General features: G+C 35.0%; 3 protein-coding genes across 3 annotated transcripts; 2 read left to right on the forward strand and 1 right to left on the reverse strand.

Moving 5' to 3' along the window:
- Positions 1-246: 246 nt before the first annotated feature.
- LOC111482728 (GTPase ERA-like, chloroplastic) lies at positions 247-4,277 on the reverse strand. The gene is made up of 9 exons (XM_023128658.1): positions 3,792-4,277; positions 3,573-3,718; positions 3,357-3,497; positions 3,161-3,274; positions 2,920-3,045; positions 1,880-1,978; positions 1,687-1,788; positions 705-785; positions 247-566 (listed from the first exon to the last, which is right to left on the reverse strand). The coding sequence occupies exons 1-9, from the start codon at positions 4,183-4,185 to the stop codon at positions 480-482; spliced, it is 1,290 nt and encodes a 429-aa protein (XP_022984426.1). The 5' UTR covers positions 4,186-4,277; the 3' UTR covers positions 247-479.
- Positions 4,278-9,482: 5,205 nt separating this feature from the next.
- Positions 9,483-11,832, forward strand: LOC111483384 (mitogen-activated protein kinase 7-like). Its single transcript, XM_023129579.1, has 3 exons — positions 9,483-9,873; positions 10,071-10,497; positions 10,854-11,832. The coding sequence occupies exons 2-3, from the start codon at positions 10,075-10,077 to the stop codon at positions 11,529-11,531; spliced, it is 1,101 nt and encodes a 366-aa protein (XP_022985347.1). The 5' UTR covers positions 9,483-9,873; positions 10,071-10,074; the 3' UTR covers positions 11,532-11,832.
- A 1,979-nt stretch (positions 11,833-13,811) lies between these two features.
- LOC111483387 (bZIP transcription factor 44-like) lies at positions 13,812-14,969 on the forward strand. Its single transcript, XM_023129582.1, has one exon. The coding sequence runs from the start codon at positions 14,352-14,354 to the stop codon at positions 14,805-14,807; it is 456 nt and encodes a 151-aa protein (XP_022985350.1). The 5' UTR covers positions 13,812-14,351; the 3' UTR covers positions 14,808-14,969.
- The last annotated feature ends 1,595 nt before the right edge of the window (positions 14,970-16,564 follow it).

The raw sequence follows: 16,564 nt of genomic DNA on the forward strand, positions 1-16,564 counted from the left end.
AAAAAAAAAAAAAAAAAAAAAAAAAAAAAAAAAAAAAAAAAAAAAAAAAAAAAAAAAAAAAAAAAAAAAAAAAAAAAAAAAAATCACAGAGAAAAATAATCCATAGAGAACTCGATCCCTGCACATTCTCCACGAAGATTCTCCACTTAAATTCCTTGAAAAATAAATGAGAAATGTTACAAAAATAAGAAATGAAAAAGGAGGCAAAGTTGGGGCAGGGTTGGGGCTTCCCTATACCCACCGGTAGACATCTCTAATCATATTGACTAGACTAACAAGTAATAATATATTGCATACTGTCCATACAATAAACAAATTTCTCACATTCTACCATCTCACACTGATCTTCACGGACCGAAATGCTAATCGAACCACTAGACGAGTTTTGCAAATGACATTCAATTGATGGGATGAGAAGAAAATCTACAAACTACATAGTTACCCAATTGATATCACCAAACAAATAAATGCATCTAACATTACAATGCTTGAATTCGTCCTTCATAGCCATAGTTCTTCAACAGCCCTTCATCTTGCCGCCAATTTTCTTTCACTTTAACCTCAATCTGTTCAATCATGATTTTGTTAACACATACATTCCTTCAGCGACAGTATAAACAACACTCAATGCATTCAAGTACACTAGCTCACAATGGTAGACAAAGCTATTGCATAAACACGCAGCTCATAAAAAGAATCAATACCTCAATATAGACCTTCTTTTGCAAGAAATCTTCTATATCGAGACGAGCAGCTGTTGCAAGAAGTTTCAGAGCCTTTCCTTCCTGTGAACAATCAGATTGCAGTGTTAGGCATCGAGCGCTGCTCGTTATTAAACATACCCTTTGATCTTCTAAGATTTTTTGAGGTCTTTCAGATATCTGGATAATTTAGACTTGTTTGATAACTATTTGGTTTTTGAAAATTAAGCTTATAAACATTACTTGCACCATATATGTGAGATCCCACATCAGTTGGAGAGGGGAACGAAATATTCCTTATAAGGGTGTATAAACCTCTCCCTAGTAGGCACGTTTAAGCCTGAAACTCAAAGTCTAAAGAGAACAATATTTGCTAGCGGTAGGCTTGAGCTGTTACAATATAAGTTTATTTGATATCCACTTTCTACTATTGATTTCAAAAACCAGCCAAGCCAAGTTTTGAAAATAAAAAAATATATAGTTTGTAAAAAACAAACCAGGAATTCAAACATTTCTTGAAGAAAGAAAATCATGGTAAACAAATTCAGAGGAAACAAACATAAATTTCAGAAACTAAAAACATCATCAAACAGAGCAAATTGGGAGGAAACAAGCATAAATCTCAAAAACTAAAAACGTTATCGAACTGGCCTTAGTTAACCAAAGCCTTGAATGCTTTAGAACCAGAAACCATTGATAATTTTGTCCCCTTCAACCAGGTCGCACGAACATTATTGAAACAAGAAGAACATGGGATTCAAAAACTGGAAACATATAATCCCATGCTAATACTACAAGATTTAACTACATGACAGCCCTCTGATATTCTGCCATTAAGTAGATTAGAGTACGACGCGTCGTACTCTCAACGGTGAGGAAATAGTTATATACACGGCCAATATAATCAGATATGACTTTCAAGAGTAGTGCTAAGAATGGCTAAGTTATATACACTAAATGACTGATAAAATTGTTATCTACTTACCTTCCCGATGAGAATGACTTTCTGAGAATTTTTCTCAACAACAATTTCTGCTTGAATAAAATCTTTAGCACCAGGTCTACTCTTGTAGCTCACTACATTCACCTGGAAAGAACAAGATTCTAGCGTTTAGAAATACTTTCTAGACTCTTGATGAACTGATATGAAAGAGAGGGAAAAACAAAGAGTTATGCACCTGACATGCATAAGGAACTTCATTGCGATATTGCATGAATATCTTTTCTCTGACAATTTCAGAAACAAAAAATCTTTCTGGATGCTCACTTACGATGTCCTGAAAATTCATGAGGAAAAAGGTTAAGGTTATAGGTCTCAAAGAGGATGACGAAGAAGTTTAGAACCATAATTATTTCTAATTTTTACTTTCGAACTAAGACATCTGAGACAGACTAAGTTTCAAGCTTATCTGCTCAATACCATTTAATTAATAAGCTCGATTAGCTATCAGACAATTGCAAACAAGTCTAGAATCTTTCACCAGATATCCGGAGGTGTTGGAATGAGCTGCGGTGAAAAGCAGTGACCCGTTTGTTAGGAACTACAAACCTCCACAATTGTATGATATTGTCCACTTTGAGTATAAGCTCTCATGAGTTTGCTTTTGGTTTCCCCAAAAGACCTCATACCAATGGAGATGTATTCCTTACTTATAAACCCATGATCATCCCCTTAATTAGCTGACAAAGGACTCCCCACCAACAATCCTCAACACCGTTAGCCTATAAGTTTGTACTGTGACGAAGCGGCTCATGCTCACCTGACACATGATTCCCCCGTGAAAGTGAAACCTCCGGAATTGCCAAATCTCTCTTGATCGAATGAGATGAACGTAACAACCATGTTCCAGAATCAACTTGACTAACTGCTAAGAGACTTATACTAACTTTTTAACAAGGTTGTATCAAGTTCTTTAAACAAACTTAAATTCTTTTTGATATGATGATGGTACACTAGTTTCAAAGCTTCCTTCAAATTCTTCTGACTGCAATTTAGTCAAAATATGACAAACGTGCGCATAGCTTAGTAGGTAAGACACTAATATCATCTCTCGAGGTAGAACTTTTAAATGAAGATATCGGCCCGATTAATGAATTCTATCATCACTATGAACACAACAACTAAAGAGCTGAATGCACAACCTCGCATCAAAATAAATGAATGAAAATAAATATGAAAAGTTAAGCATAGCTATGGCTTCCTTCACTATTTACCTACCTTTGGATAATAAGCTGGCCCAACAGGAAGTTTGGATAGTATCCATTCCTTCACGTCTTCAATCCCATGGCCATACTTGGCGCTCACAGGTATAACCTCATCAACATTAGTAAATTTCTCATACCACTACAAAGACAACAGGTTCCTTTAAGATAAATCAAAATTTCAAACGAATAAAGAACAGCATGAGTCTACTAGAACACACCTACAAAAACATCAAGCAATGGGTTCTGATTCTGACCTCGAGTTTCTTAGCGATTTCACCCGGTTTGATCAAATCCTTTTTGTTTAATACCAGCAAGGTGGGAGGCATTTCTTTAAGGTTCCCTATACCTTCTTCCAAAACCTCATCAATCTACAAACTCCAAATAGAAAGGGCTAAGTATATGAAAAGAAGCCAATATGTTCAAAGCAATTATGAACTCCAGGAATCATACTTTTTGAGGCGCTTTACATGCATCAACAACAACCAAAACACAGTCTGCATTAATGGCAGCGCTACGCACATTCTTCATCATCATTGAATCCAATTTGTGCATTTTCTTCTCAATGACACCAGGTGTATCATAAAGTATCACCTGCCATTAAGGGATTAACTTGAAGTTCTTCAAAATCAACTATGAAAATCTAAACCATAACGAAAACTATCAAACCTGATACTCTGGCCCAGAACATATACCCAGAATCCGGTGCCTAGTCGTTTGAGGTTTATCCGTAACAATGGATAACTTCTGTCCTATCAATTGGTTTACAAGAGTACTCTTCCCAACATTCGGCTTCCCTAACAGAGCCGCGAATCCTGCAATTTCAACCATAAACACTCACAATTCGATATCTCTTTCTCTCCATAAGAACAGGGAAAGTATACAAACCGCTTCTATGGTTAGGGTCGCTGACATATCCAAGTTCCTCAATCTCGTAATCATCAAGCAAATTCAAGTTCCGATCCGGCTTCTCATTCAGAGACAAGAACGATAACTCATCGTCGGAGTACAAAGAGCTCGTCCCTTCGCCGTCTGTTTCCTCTTCTTCGTTGAATCCATTCTCACTAATGGTAACGGATTGATTCTTCAACACAGGCCTCCGTGTCCGGTGGCTTGAATTTCTGGCTCGGACTTGGAATCGGGAGTGGTTTTGTCGGGAAAGTAGAGGCAATGGGGTTTGCTTCTCCGGCGGGGAAATGAAGATAGTGTTGGAGTAGAAGAAATTATGAGTGTAGATTTTACTCCGGGAAAGAGTTGCCGGTGCCTGTAACGCAATCTCCATCGTCGGAGCTCCAGCGACGAAGCGATTTGAGACTGTTACTTACAGAGGTTGTTGATAGCTCGTTTGTTCGAAATATGGAATCAAGACCGTGGAGTAGATAACCATCGATACGGTGCCGTTTCGAGAAGCAACACCCCTGTCCCCCTCGATATGCATTGCGTAATTATACGCATTTAATAATATTATGAAAAATATTGTTTTGATTTTTTGAAAAAATTATTTAGAGATCAAATTTGTTCAAGTTCAAATGGCTCGAGAATCTGATGAACCTGAATTACCTAACCCAAACCACAGGGTTAGCTCGGGTTTGATTTTTTTCGATCGAGTTGAGTTAAAATTTTAGAAAATAAAAAATTCGAGTCCGTTTGCGAGTTTGACCTTTTTTTAGTCGGGTCAACCCAATCAACCTAAAAATAGGCTATAATCCAACCTTACTCTACTCTCATTTTTAAATTATTATGAATATAAAAAATATTTAACGTGTGTAATTGATATTAGTGATGCAGACTTATGAATATTTGATATTTAAATTTTATGATATTTTATTAATTAATTTTTTTTTAGACCCATTTCAATTATTCTAAATTTTTTCAATCTAATAATCATTATTAAATAATAAATCCAATTTCAATTATAATATATTTTAGGTTGGATTAGTTCCAATCATTTATTTAAATTTTTGTAGTTCGTAAAATATCTATTTATTTATTTTCAAATATTTAATTAAGATTTGCAACTCAATTTTAATATATATTTTAATATATAGTTGAAAAATTATCTTCCATATAATTAAAAATTATTTTTTTTAGAGTGGTTGAAGAATAAATAATAAAAATATTATGAAATAAAATAAAAATAAAATAAATATGTATATATATAATTGTATGGTAAGCCACGGAATCTAATTTTCGAGAAATCCATGAACCAAACAAATTAAATTTTAACGAACAATTTATAAATAAAATCATAAATGTCCAACTATCTAAATTGATGTTCGAGTAAAAAAAAAATCAAACCAACAATGAAATAAATAGGGATATAAACGTTCATAATTTGAATTATTAGGCTCATAAGAACGCCTAATAAACAACCCGTATTTAGCTATACGACCGTCTTACATACGAGCTCTAAGTATACGTCACAACATAATAATTAAGGAAAACTAGTAGAGTGTCAGGTATGGTGCCAAATCCAAATTATATATTCTAATATAAATCTCGAGCATGAGACATTAAATTAACTATGCTCGAACCTACCATCGCATTATTAGAAAGTTTGGCGAACAAGAAAAAAGAGTAGTTTAGGTGATGGCTGAAAATTCAAATACAATGGACGATGCCTCCAACACACCATGAATTTAGGCCGACCGAAAGTGACAATTCAAAGGAATTGAATAAACATAAACCAAACCAATTGATTAATTGTTGCTGGGCCACATTCAAATGTATGTTCGGTTACATCTAATATAGTTGTAACAACCGTTTTGCTCCGTTACGTATCGTCGTCAGTCTCACGATTTTAATGTGTCTGCTAATGAGAGATTTACACTCTTATAAGGAATGTCACGTAAGTTGTAGTTCTGCACGTTTTACTGTAGAGTAGTTATGACAGCTTAATTAAAATAGGGATTGATTGACGTGACATATGGACATACATACTAGTATATGAGAGTGTTCCACAGGTTTAGTCCACCAAATCATCATGTTTGGCCTGCCCTTATTTTGTTCGTTTAACCTTCTCTTCTTGTATCATGTTGCATCAAATCATCACTTGTCACTTTATTCATCATATCACATTAATGTGGGCGTGGATTTGGGGGCTAAGTGAAAGTTATTGAGTTGAAAATTATTTAGTATATAAAGTTAAATAATTTGTGTTTATTTGTGTTTCGGGTAATTAGTGTTAGAATCTATACCTGTTGTTAGCTCTGATACCAATTGTTAGGATCGTTCAACAACGCACATACTCAATCAAGATGAACACAAAGAACATGGAGAGAAAAACAAAGAGGAATATTAATTAAAGGTTTTATTATTGATAATGTATAACGACACAAATTCACAACTAGCAGATATTGTCCTTTTTTGAGCTTCCACTCGAGGCTTTAAAATGCTTATGTTAGAGGAAGGTTTCCACATCTTTATAAATGGTGGTTTGTTCTCCTCCCCAACCAACGTGGGACATCACAATAAAAAGTGATGTCAAGAATGGGATTCAAATCCATGCCCTTTCGGACCTGTACTTAAAACTGGTGTCTTAGATCATCCCACATCGATTAGAGGAAGGAAAGAGTGCAACAAGGACTCTGGGCCCAAAGGAGGGGTGGATTGTGATGTCCCATATTGGTTGGGGAGGAGAATAAACCACCTGTGGAAATCTTTCCTAGGAGACCTTGAGGGAAAGCCCGAAAGGGAAAGCCCAAGGACAATATCTGCTAGTGGTGAATCTGAGCGGTTACATTTACGAAATATATTCCAAATATATCTATATCAAATATCTTTCATATATATACATATATATTTATATCAGATATTTTTCAAATATATGTGTATTAGATCTAATAGATCTAGGCATCAGACTACATATCCCAACACGATGGAGGTGCATAATTTGTAAGAACAGTTCATCGAGAGGTCGATTTAGAAGGATTAGTATGAGGAGGTAGCAGGTATTGGAAAGCAGCGGGTGGCGGCAGAGCAGGCAGCGGGTGGAGGTGGAGAAGGCAAGAGGGGAGGGCCAAACACAAGATTTTGATGCCATTGCGCTTGCGGTGTAAGCAAAGGCAGCCGAATCTGATTCCTCCCCCTCTCTGCCTAATTCCCAACTCTTTCTTTCCTTTTTCCCTTTTCCTTCCTTTCAATCTGCCCAACCACACCCAAATAATCAACCCTCCCCTTTCAATATGGACAACAACTATGCCTATATACGTCTAGATCCATAACTTCCACACTCGTCCAACATTGATCTGAATATAATATGCGTAGCGACACTCGAGTAAAACAGAGATATATGAATAAATCAAAACTATATCTAAATTACAGTAATCTTGTGACTAAGAAATGTTTGAGAAGAAAAGTGAAAGTCGTTACCTATACCAATACCGTACACCCTTCCTTTTTAGTGGCGCATTGTGGGGTCAGTCCTCAACTCATATTAGTTTGTAGGGATAATCTTCACTCTTAGAGAAGTGATAAGTGATGTAATCATGTTATAGGGGTTGATGTATTAGTATAAGCCCATTGTTAGTAGCTATTGCTCGCTTTCATCCGTTACGTGAACTTCACTATTTTAAAACGCGTCTACTAGGGGAGAGGTTTCTTGTTACTCTCTCCAATCCATGTGGGATTTCACAATCTACCTTCTTAGAAGCCAGCATCCTCGGTGGAACACGGCACGGTGTTTGACTCTCATACTATTAGTAACAACTCAAGTCCACCACTAGTAGATATTGTGTGGTTTGGTTCGTTATACATCGTCGTTAACCTTATTGTTTTAATATGTAAATTTTCACACTTTTATAAAAAAATGTTTTGTTCTCTTCTCCAACCGATGTGGGATCATATAAGGAAATGTCGGGTTTACCCCTATGAAAAATTTGGATTCAAAACTATGATGGAAATTGTAAGCTTTTTTTTTTAATTAGAGAGAAATTAAAATCCATGGAGGAAAAAAATGAGTTATGCACTTTACAAATATGAAGCGTGTAAAATGCAGTGGGAGCGGCAACGTCCAACCAGACAATGACACGTCAGGAATGAAATATTTGTTTGCTTACCGAAATTGATGATGACGTGTGAGGTAGTGGGGTTTTAAACTTTGTGGTCAAAAAGGAATATGATGAACGCTAGCATTATAGCATAATGGTTACCTAAAAACACACTTTATTTATTTATTTTTATTTTTATTTTTATTTTTATTTTTATTTTCATTTTTCAACCTTTACAAGAATGGAATATTTGAATTATTCCTTACCACTTTCTTCTTTACCAAAAATAAAAAAAATAAAAAAGTTGCATTATTAAGTTGTTGACTTTATTTTATTTTAGTTTTAAAAGCAGTAATGTTCTTGGGTTGACTCGAATCGAGTCGAGTCGAGTCAGAACATTTTTTGGGACTCACTCAATTGTTCGAGTCATAAGTTTTTTTTTTTTTATTCTAAACAATATTTATTAAATAACGAACCCAACTACAAAATTTTTAGGTTGGATTGGGTTGATTCAGTTAGTTGAGTTGGGTTAGATTGATTAGTTTACTGAGTTATCAAATTTTTTGAACACCCTTAATTATAAGGCTAGATTAATTCGAAGCGTGATCAGTTATAATAAATACAAGTCAATGGCTCTTGCCTACGAATACGTTGGAACCATCCACTTTCACAACTATTACTCAGACGTGTCATAGGTAATAAAAAAAAAAAGGAAAAAAAGGAAAAAAAGGTCATTTTTTCTAGTTGGCCAATAGAGATCAGTTGCCTATCACCTTCAGTGCTCTCCTTGTGGTCCTCCTTCGATTTCCTGATCTTTTCCTCAACCATTAGAGGAAATCGTTTTGGACTTGTTGATGAACAGTAACGTGGATGTTTACCGAAACCATTCTAGAATTCACTCATTCGAATATATCCCGATACAAAACGAATGAACTCATGTTAAGTACCAAAAGGAAAAGGAAGAAGAAAAAAAAAACTTGAATTAAATAAAAAAGAAAAGTGGGTGTGGATAAGAAAAAGAACAAAAAGGCCAATAATGGCTTCCTTTGAAGATACGGAAGGTTTTTCTTTTACTATTTGAATCAATCAATGAAACGTTGCTTCCAAAGGTACAATTAAAATCACTATCTTTTGCGGCCTTCCCGCCCCAATTATCACTAACCTTAAGTAAATCTTTGGCAACTTCAGCCGCCCTCATCAAAGTCGAGATGTCGGTTCGTTCTCGAGACGGGGAATCAGTAGCCCTCTATTTCGACTTCTTGGGTCTTCATATTTTTGAACCGAGGTTAACGAGTGCATGCGGTAACTGGAGTTATATTACAGCTAAGACCAATCTTAATTCAGGGCTCACTAATTAAAAGACGTTCAAGTTCATTACTATTAGATATTGACCACTTTAGCACGTTACGTATAGTTGTCAGGCTCGTTTATTAGGGGAGGTCTTCCCTTGAAGGTCAGGGTTCTGGCTGACACATTGGTCAATGTATTTAAACTCAGGGACCAGGTAAATAAACAAAACTTTCCTTTTTTTTTTTTCAATTACTTGCAGGAGTCGGACTGTGCTGCGCGGGAATTGGGTGTATAAAGCCCACGTGGGCGACGAAGCCTTCAATCTTCGTCTTCCATTTTTTTCCTTTTCCGTCTCTCTCTCGTGTTCTTCAAGTTCATTGCATTCCTCTGTTTCTCAAACTTATATAATTTCATGGCGATCCTTCTCTTCTCCCACTAACTTTAACCTTCCTTTCGTTTTCTTTCCCCTTTTCTTCTGGTGCGTTTGCGAAACATTCTCCTGGTTCGAACGATTTCCCCCTTCGTTGTTGGATCCAAAACCCCAAGTTTCCGTTACCAATTTTTCCGACGAAATCCCACTCGACGATCGACATTTGGATGATCGGTGGATGAACATCAAAACCTGCACGAAATCGGGAACAGATCATTGTTAGACTTTTCCTTTTCTGAATCTCGAAGAGTTGCGGCGACAAGTAAGGATCAATTCTAAAACCCCCTTTTACAATTTTGTGTTCTTCTGTTAATTGTTCCTCCAATTTATGACTACTCAGAGTAATCACGATCGTTGGGGTTTTCTCTTTTTCGTGACGATTTTTGAAAAGCCCCTTTTCGTTTTTGAGTGATTCGTGTTTTCTGATGTACTGAATTAGCGATTGATTTGAATTTGAAGGAACATGGCTACGTTTGTGGAGCCACCGAACGGAATCAGGTCAATGGGGAAGCATTATTACACAATGTGGCAAACTCTGTTTGAAATTGATATTAAGTATGTCCCAATCAAGCCGATTGGGCGAGGAGCTTATGGTGTGGTGTGTTCTTCGATCAACCGAGAGACCAATGAAAAAGTGGCGATCAAGAAGATTCATAATGTGTTTGAGAATCGCACGGACGCCATGAGAACGCTGAGGGAGCTTAAGCTTCTGAGGCACATTAGGCACGACAACGTGATTGCTTTGAAGGATGTAATGATGCCGATCCATAGAAAAAGCTTTAAGGATGTGTATTTGGTTTATGAGCTCATGGATACGGATCTTCATCAGATTATCAAGTCTTCTCAGCCCCTTTCCAATGATCATTGCAAGTATTTTATCTATCAGGTATGGATTCTCCTTCGATATTCGTTTTTGTTTCTCTCTCTGAAGTTTCACTTGAAAATTTATATGGGTTATCTTCAATCATTCATTGTACTATGTGTTTCAAAGATATGGTGTTTATATACTTTTAGAGGCAAAGATAATCAGCTGATGTTGCTTGATCTAACCTAGATGGTAGATCATTTGTTTGATATAGATTTCTATGACTTGATGTAGCTGCATTTCAGTTTGTCTGTGTCGATATCGATTGATATAGCGGTTTCTTAAGAGAGTTGCAATGGAAACTTGTATACTTGTCGAATTTGATGCCTTCCTCAGCTCTAAGGTCTGATTATGACATTTGTTCTCATGTATTACAGTTGCTTTGTGGGTTGCAATATCTTCATTCAGCGAACATTCTTCACCGGGATTTGAAGCCCGGGAACCTCCTCGTCAATGCTAACTGTGATCTGAAGATATGCGATTTCGGGTTGGCACGAACTAGCATGGGTCATGACCAGTTCATGACTGAGTATGTTGTCACTCGCTGGTATCGCGCACCAGAGCTTCTTCTCTGCTGTGACAACTATGGGACTTCTATTGATGTATGGTCTGTGGGCTGCATCTTTGCTGAGATTCTGGGTCGGCAGCCTATCTTCCCGGGGACGGAGTGCTTCAACCAACTCAACTTAATCATGAACATTCTCGGTTCTCCAAAGGAAGCTGATATCAAGTTCATCGACAATGCAAAAGCCAGAAAGTATATCAAGGGGATGCCGTTTTCAAGAGGAATAAACTTTTTACATCTATATCCACACGCCGAACCTTTAGCTCTAGACTTATTACAAAAGATGCTTGTGTTTGATCCAACTAAGAGAATTACAGTTGACGAAGCACTTCAACATCCATACATGTTGGGGCTATACGACCCAAAATTCAATCCTCCTGCCAATGTTCCCCTCACTCTCGACATCGAGGATTCACTTGAGGAGAACACAATCAGGGAAATGATGTTGAACGAGATGCTCTATTACCATCCCGAAGCAGCATATTCTTGAGGTACGTATAATTCTTTTCGAAGACACTTCGTAACATGATTCGATTGATTCTCATACTTTTTGGGATGTTGGAATCTGATGTTACGAGTTCATCAGAGTAGTTTCGACAGCTTTGATTAGAAATCTTAGCGTATCGACACGATTGCGGCCGTTTTTTCAACCTGTAAATATAAGTATGAAGAAGTTATGGATCCAGAAAATGTATGAACTACTTTTGTACCAGTGATGAATGTGATATGTATGAGAAGAAGCTTTCGTTTTGGGTTCAAATATATGTAGTTTTGCATTTTTGCGTTGGAAATTGTTAGATCCTCGATAACTCATCGCATAGCCTTAGATTGGATCAAAAACACTCTTTGGGCTTCCAATAGATAAGCCCATGGGCCAGCCCATGAGTTTTCCTCATTCAATTGGGCCTGGTGTTCGTGGGTTTAGACATTTTTAAGCTCAATCTAATTATAATTTTGTTTTTACCCAAACCCTCTAATTAAATAATAACCCAACTCAATCATAATCCATATATATATTTTTTGCATTGGGTTTGGTTCGTCTATATATGTACAGATAATTATATGGTAGTAAACATGTAAATTCGGTTGGTTCAACTCGATCTAATCTATTTTTAGAACCCACGAGCTAGCACAATCTATAAAATCTTCATTTATTTGAACCCAATCATACACGGGTTGACCTGGTTGATCGATTGAAGTTTCAAGTTGTCGAATTTTTTCGATGATCATATAAATTCTTATTCCATTGTCATGTGTGAATGAGATGGGTTAGGGAGACAAGTATCCAACCAAGTCAAAAGAAATACAAACGAAATCTTATGATTTTGAAACAATTCAATGAATGTAACCATAAACTTTTCAAAATTTATACAATATATTTTTAAAATATTTGTTTTAATATCAATATGTGAGTATATATCGATATTAGAATCATTAAAATGTGAATATTAATTACCCGGTTGACAACCTAATGGGTAATTAATATTCAAATTATTGAAAAAGAAAAAAAGGTGTCGATTTTAGTCAAATCTAATGGCTACTAAACCCGTGGGGAACTACACGATATGAGTTTGGCATATTCCGACTGAAGTTCCAATAGTCCTTTTATAGCCATTTAAACCCTTATTGAAGTAAGTGATCTTACAGTTAAAATATTATATATTTGGTCACGAAGTTATTCTTATATAAATATTATAAAATATTTAAAATTATTAGATTAAATTAATGGTTACCTATTAAATTATATATTAAAATTTATAAGTTTAAACGTCATCCAATCAACTTGGGCACATTTTTTTTTAGGAGTGGTTTTATTTTTAGAATATTCTATCGAAATAAAAATATAAAATATAAAATTATTATACTAAAAAATTAGCTAAAAGGTGTGTAGAATTAAAAAAATCCACAAACCCATTTATATTAAATAATTATGATAGCGGTGGCTAATTTTTAATTAGAAAGGACCTATTTATCCTTTTCAAAGAGACGTAAATTAATAAAATTCTTATTTGACAAAAACAATTTATTTAAGTGGAATTAATTTTTTGATTTGCACCTTAATCAAAGATTAAGTTTTAAAATATTTGTGATTTTTTTTAATAATTTTTTTTTTTTATAAAAAAAGTCTAAATATACAGCTGGCAATTTCAGTTCGTGAGCCGCATTTTGCGCGTGCTTCTGAACATGAGATGATTCATCCCATTCACTCCTAAAATTTTCTCTAAAAAAAAAATTAATTTTCTTTGCTGTCAAATATTTTTATAAAATTAATTTTTGTTTGCTGTCAAATTTTTCATATTATTTTTTTAATATATATTAAAAATATATTTATATTAAGCGGGTAGGACGAGGGCAAAGAATATAATCTCGTCCCTGATCCCAATCTCATTTATCTATTGGGAAAAAAACATTATCCACTCTCTCTTTCAGATGGTAATAAAAATTAATTATTTGTAATAGTTCGGTATAATTACAAAATTTTTATTACCAAATAAAGAGTGGATAATAGAATTTAATATACATTTTTAAGTCTATAATTTGTGAGGTTACATTACTAGTCAACACATTTTAAATCCTTAAATAAAAACTAAATTTTTTTTGAAAAAATAATATTTGACCAAGATATCGAGCAATATACCAACTAAGACGTTGACTCTCGAAACATCTGGTCACATGATTCATGTATATTTGAGAAAGGTGGCCATATATATTAATTTATCCATTAAACTTTATCTTTTTTAAAACTTTTTATAAAGTTTTTATGATGCAACCAAGCAGCTTCGCTCATTTTCGTGATTATTCTATCCATTTCTGATCTATAAAATCCACCACCAGTTCTTCCCAAAACCTCTCCTCTCCATTTCCTACCTTTAAGCCATCTTCTATCTCTCTGTTCCTCCTCTGTTTTTCTCTGTTTTTTTTTTTTTTCCAAATTTTTCCGACAAAATTTGCAGATGCGTTTTAATGCTTCCGTTGTTGTCCGCTGATGGTTTGTATTCATGTCTCCTGTAGTCTGTGAGATCCTTCTCTCTGGTTTTACCATTAACTCCGCCCTCCGCCGTGGTACTCATCTTGTTCAATCCCTCTCCGTCGTCTTCCTCTACTGGTTTTACGTTTTCTCATGAACTAACTCCCGATTCCGATCTTAAATTCTGCAAAAATTTCCAATAATTGCCAAAATTACCATCTGGGTTCTTTAATTCGTGCTGTTTAGAGTAAAACCCATATCGAAATTCGTCATCTTTTGGCGAACACACACACAAAACAAGAAAATCCTCTGTTTTCCTCTGTTTTAGACACGGCCGGTTTCATGGCGTCTACTGTCGGAAGTCCGTCTAAATCTCCGAGCTCCGACGAAGATCTGCGGCAGATCGTGGATCCGAGGAAGAGGAAGAGAATGATATCGAATCGAGAATCTGCTCGCCGATCTAGGATGCGAAAACAGAAGCAGCTCGACGATCTGACGTCTCAGGCCAGCCTACTCAAAACAGAGAATGAGCAAATCGCTGTCAATTTCAATTTCACCACCCAACTTTACCTGAATCTGGAGGCGGAGAACTCGGTTCTCCAAGCCCAGATGGCGGAGCTCCGCCATAGATTGGACTCATTAAACGAAATCATAAGCTTTATAAAGTCGAGTACTAGAAATCTGTATGATTCTGAGGAACATGATGAAGTTTCTGAGATTGATGGGGTTGTTGATTCTTGGGGGATTCCCTTTCTGAACCAGCCAATCATGGCGGCTGGTGATATGTTTATGTGTTGAGTGGAAAGGAAAAAGACAACCAAAACCAGGGTGGATTTCATCATTGTTCATTGGTACTTTGGTCTTGTTTAATGTGGTTGTGTTCTTATTTGGAATGTAATCAATGTACCTTTAATGATATTAAACAAAAAGAAAACTCATTTTATTAAAGAATGTTCACCCAATACATTTGATTCACTAAAAGTTTTGTTCAACTACATATTTACGTGCCTCTCTTACGGTATGATCATTATTGTTTTTGAAGGAGCAATTATGAGATCTCACGTTGATTGGAGAGAGAAATGAGTGTCAGCGAAGATGCTGTACTCCGGGGTGAATTATGAGATCTCACATTAGTTGGAGAGTGGAATTAAATATTTTTTAATAAGAGTGTGGAAATATCTCCCTTAGTATACACGTTTTGAAAACCTTGAAGAGAAACTCGAAAGAGAAAGCTTAAAGATAACAATATATGCTACTGGTGAGCTTGTGAGGGTGACAAATGATATTAAAGTCAGACATTGGACGATGTGCTAGGGAGGATGCTGGGCCTTGAAGGGGTGGATTGTGAGATCCCACGGACTGAAGAGAGTAACAAGTGTCAGTGAGAACACTTACCCCTAAGAGATCCCACATAGTTGGAGAGGGGAACTAGTGCCAACAAGAACACTAGGTCTTAGAGGGGGTGAACTGTGAGATCCCACATCAATTGAAGAGAGGAACGAGTGCTAGCGAGAACGTTGGTCCCAAGGAAGGGTGAATTTTGAGATTCCACATCGGTTGGAGAGGGAAACGAAACATTATGTAGAAATCTTAAGCATGATCGAAATCTTAAGCATGAAACAGTTGTTTTTTCCTTCGTAAAAAAAACTAAAAAGAGTTGGTAAGGTACGAGCTAAAAAGACATTCCCGCTCAAAATATTGTTCTTTTAAGGTAGGTTTAAATCAAACAAAACGACACAGATTTAAAAAATGGAATATAATCAAAACCTATTAAATTGATTACAAATGAGCAAAAAAGTTAACATTTCTTACCATTTATAAGAATTTCTATAATGCATTGCCATTTTGTAAGAACAAAAGGAGAGGCCTTTATTATAATAATACTTTATATTTCTGAATGCTCCATTTTTGGGCTTAAAAAAATGAGCATTATTGGTGAAGAAAAGATAACATTTTTATTTGGTCATCATTGGTTGCCTTCAGATTTGCATCAAAATATTTTATTTAAAAAATTGTGTTTATTTAAAACAAATTAGGTAAGAAAAATATATATATATATATATATAATTCCAATTTTCTATTATTTTCTTTAACATTATTGAAAAGATGATGGAAAACCAAATTTTGATCACAACCCTTTTCCTTTCTCATCATAACATATCAAATAAAACAAAAAGTTATGATTTTTTTTTAAATTTTTTATTCTAAATTTAAATAAATGTTACAATTTTTACCCTCATGGCTAATTTTTAAATTAATTTCAACAAAAACACAGGAAAGAATCTTTATAAACTCATTAAGTTTAATAAAATGATTTTTTTTTTTTTTATGGAAATTAGTCAAAATTAGACTAATGAAAAAAATTAGATTTGAAGTTATCTTTCTCTAAAATTTTTAAGATTTTATATCATAAAAATATTATATATAACTCATTGAATGAGAACACTTTTGTTTTTTTTATGATATTTAAACATTTTTAGTTGGCTTACTTACTTTTTTTTTTTTTTTTTTTTAATTTTTTATAAATAGAAATATATATAATATATATATAACTT

The sequence above is a fragment of the Cucurbita maxima genome, unplaced genomic scaffold (assembly GCF_002738345.1).
Source record: "Cucurbita maxima cultivar Rimu unplaced genomic scaffold, Cmax_1.0 Cma_Scf00008, whole genome shotgun sequence".
NCBI lineage: Eukaryota > Viridiplantae > Streptophyta > Magnoliopsida > Cucurbitales > Cucurbitaceae > Cucurbita > Cucurbita maxima.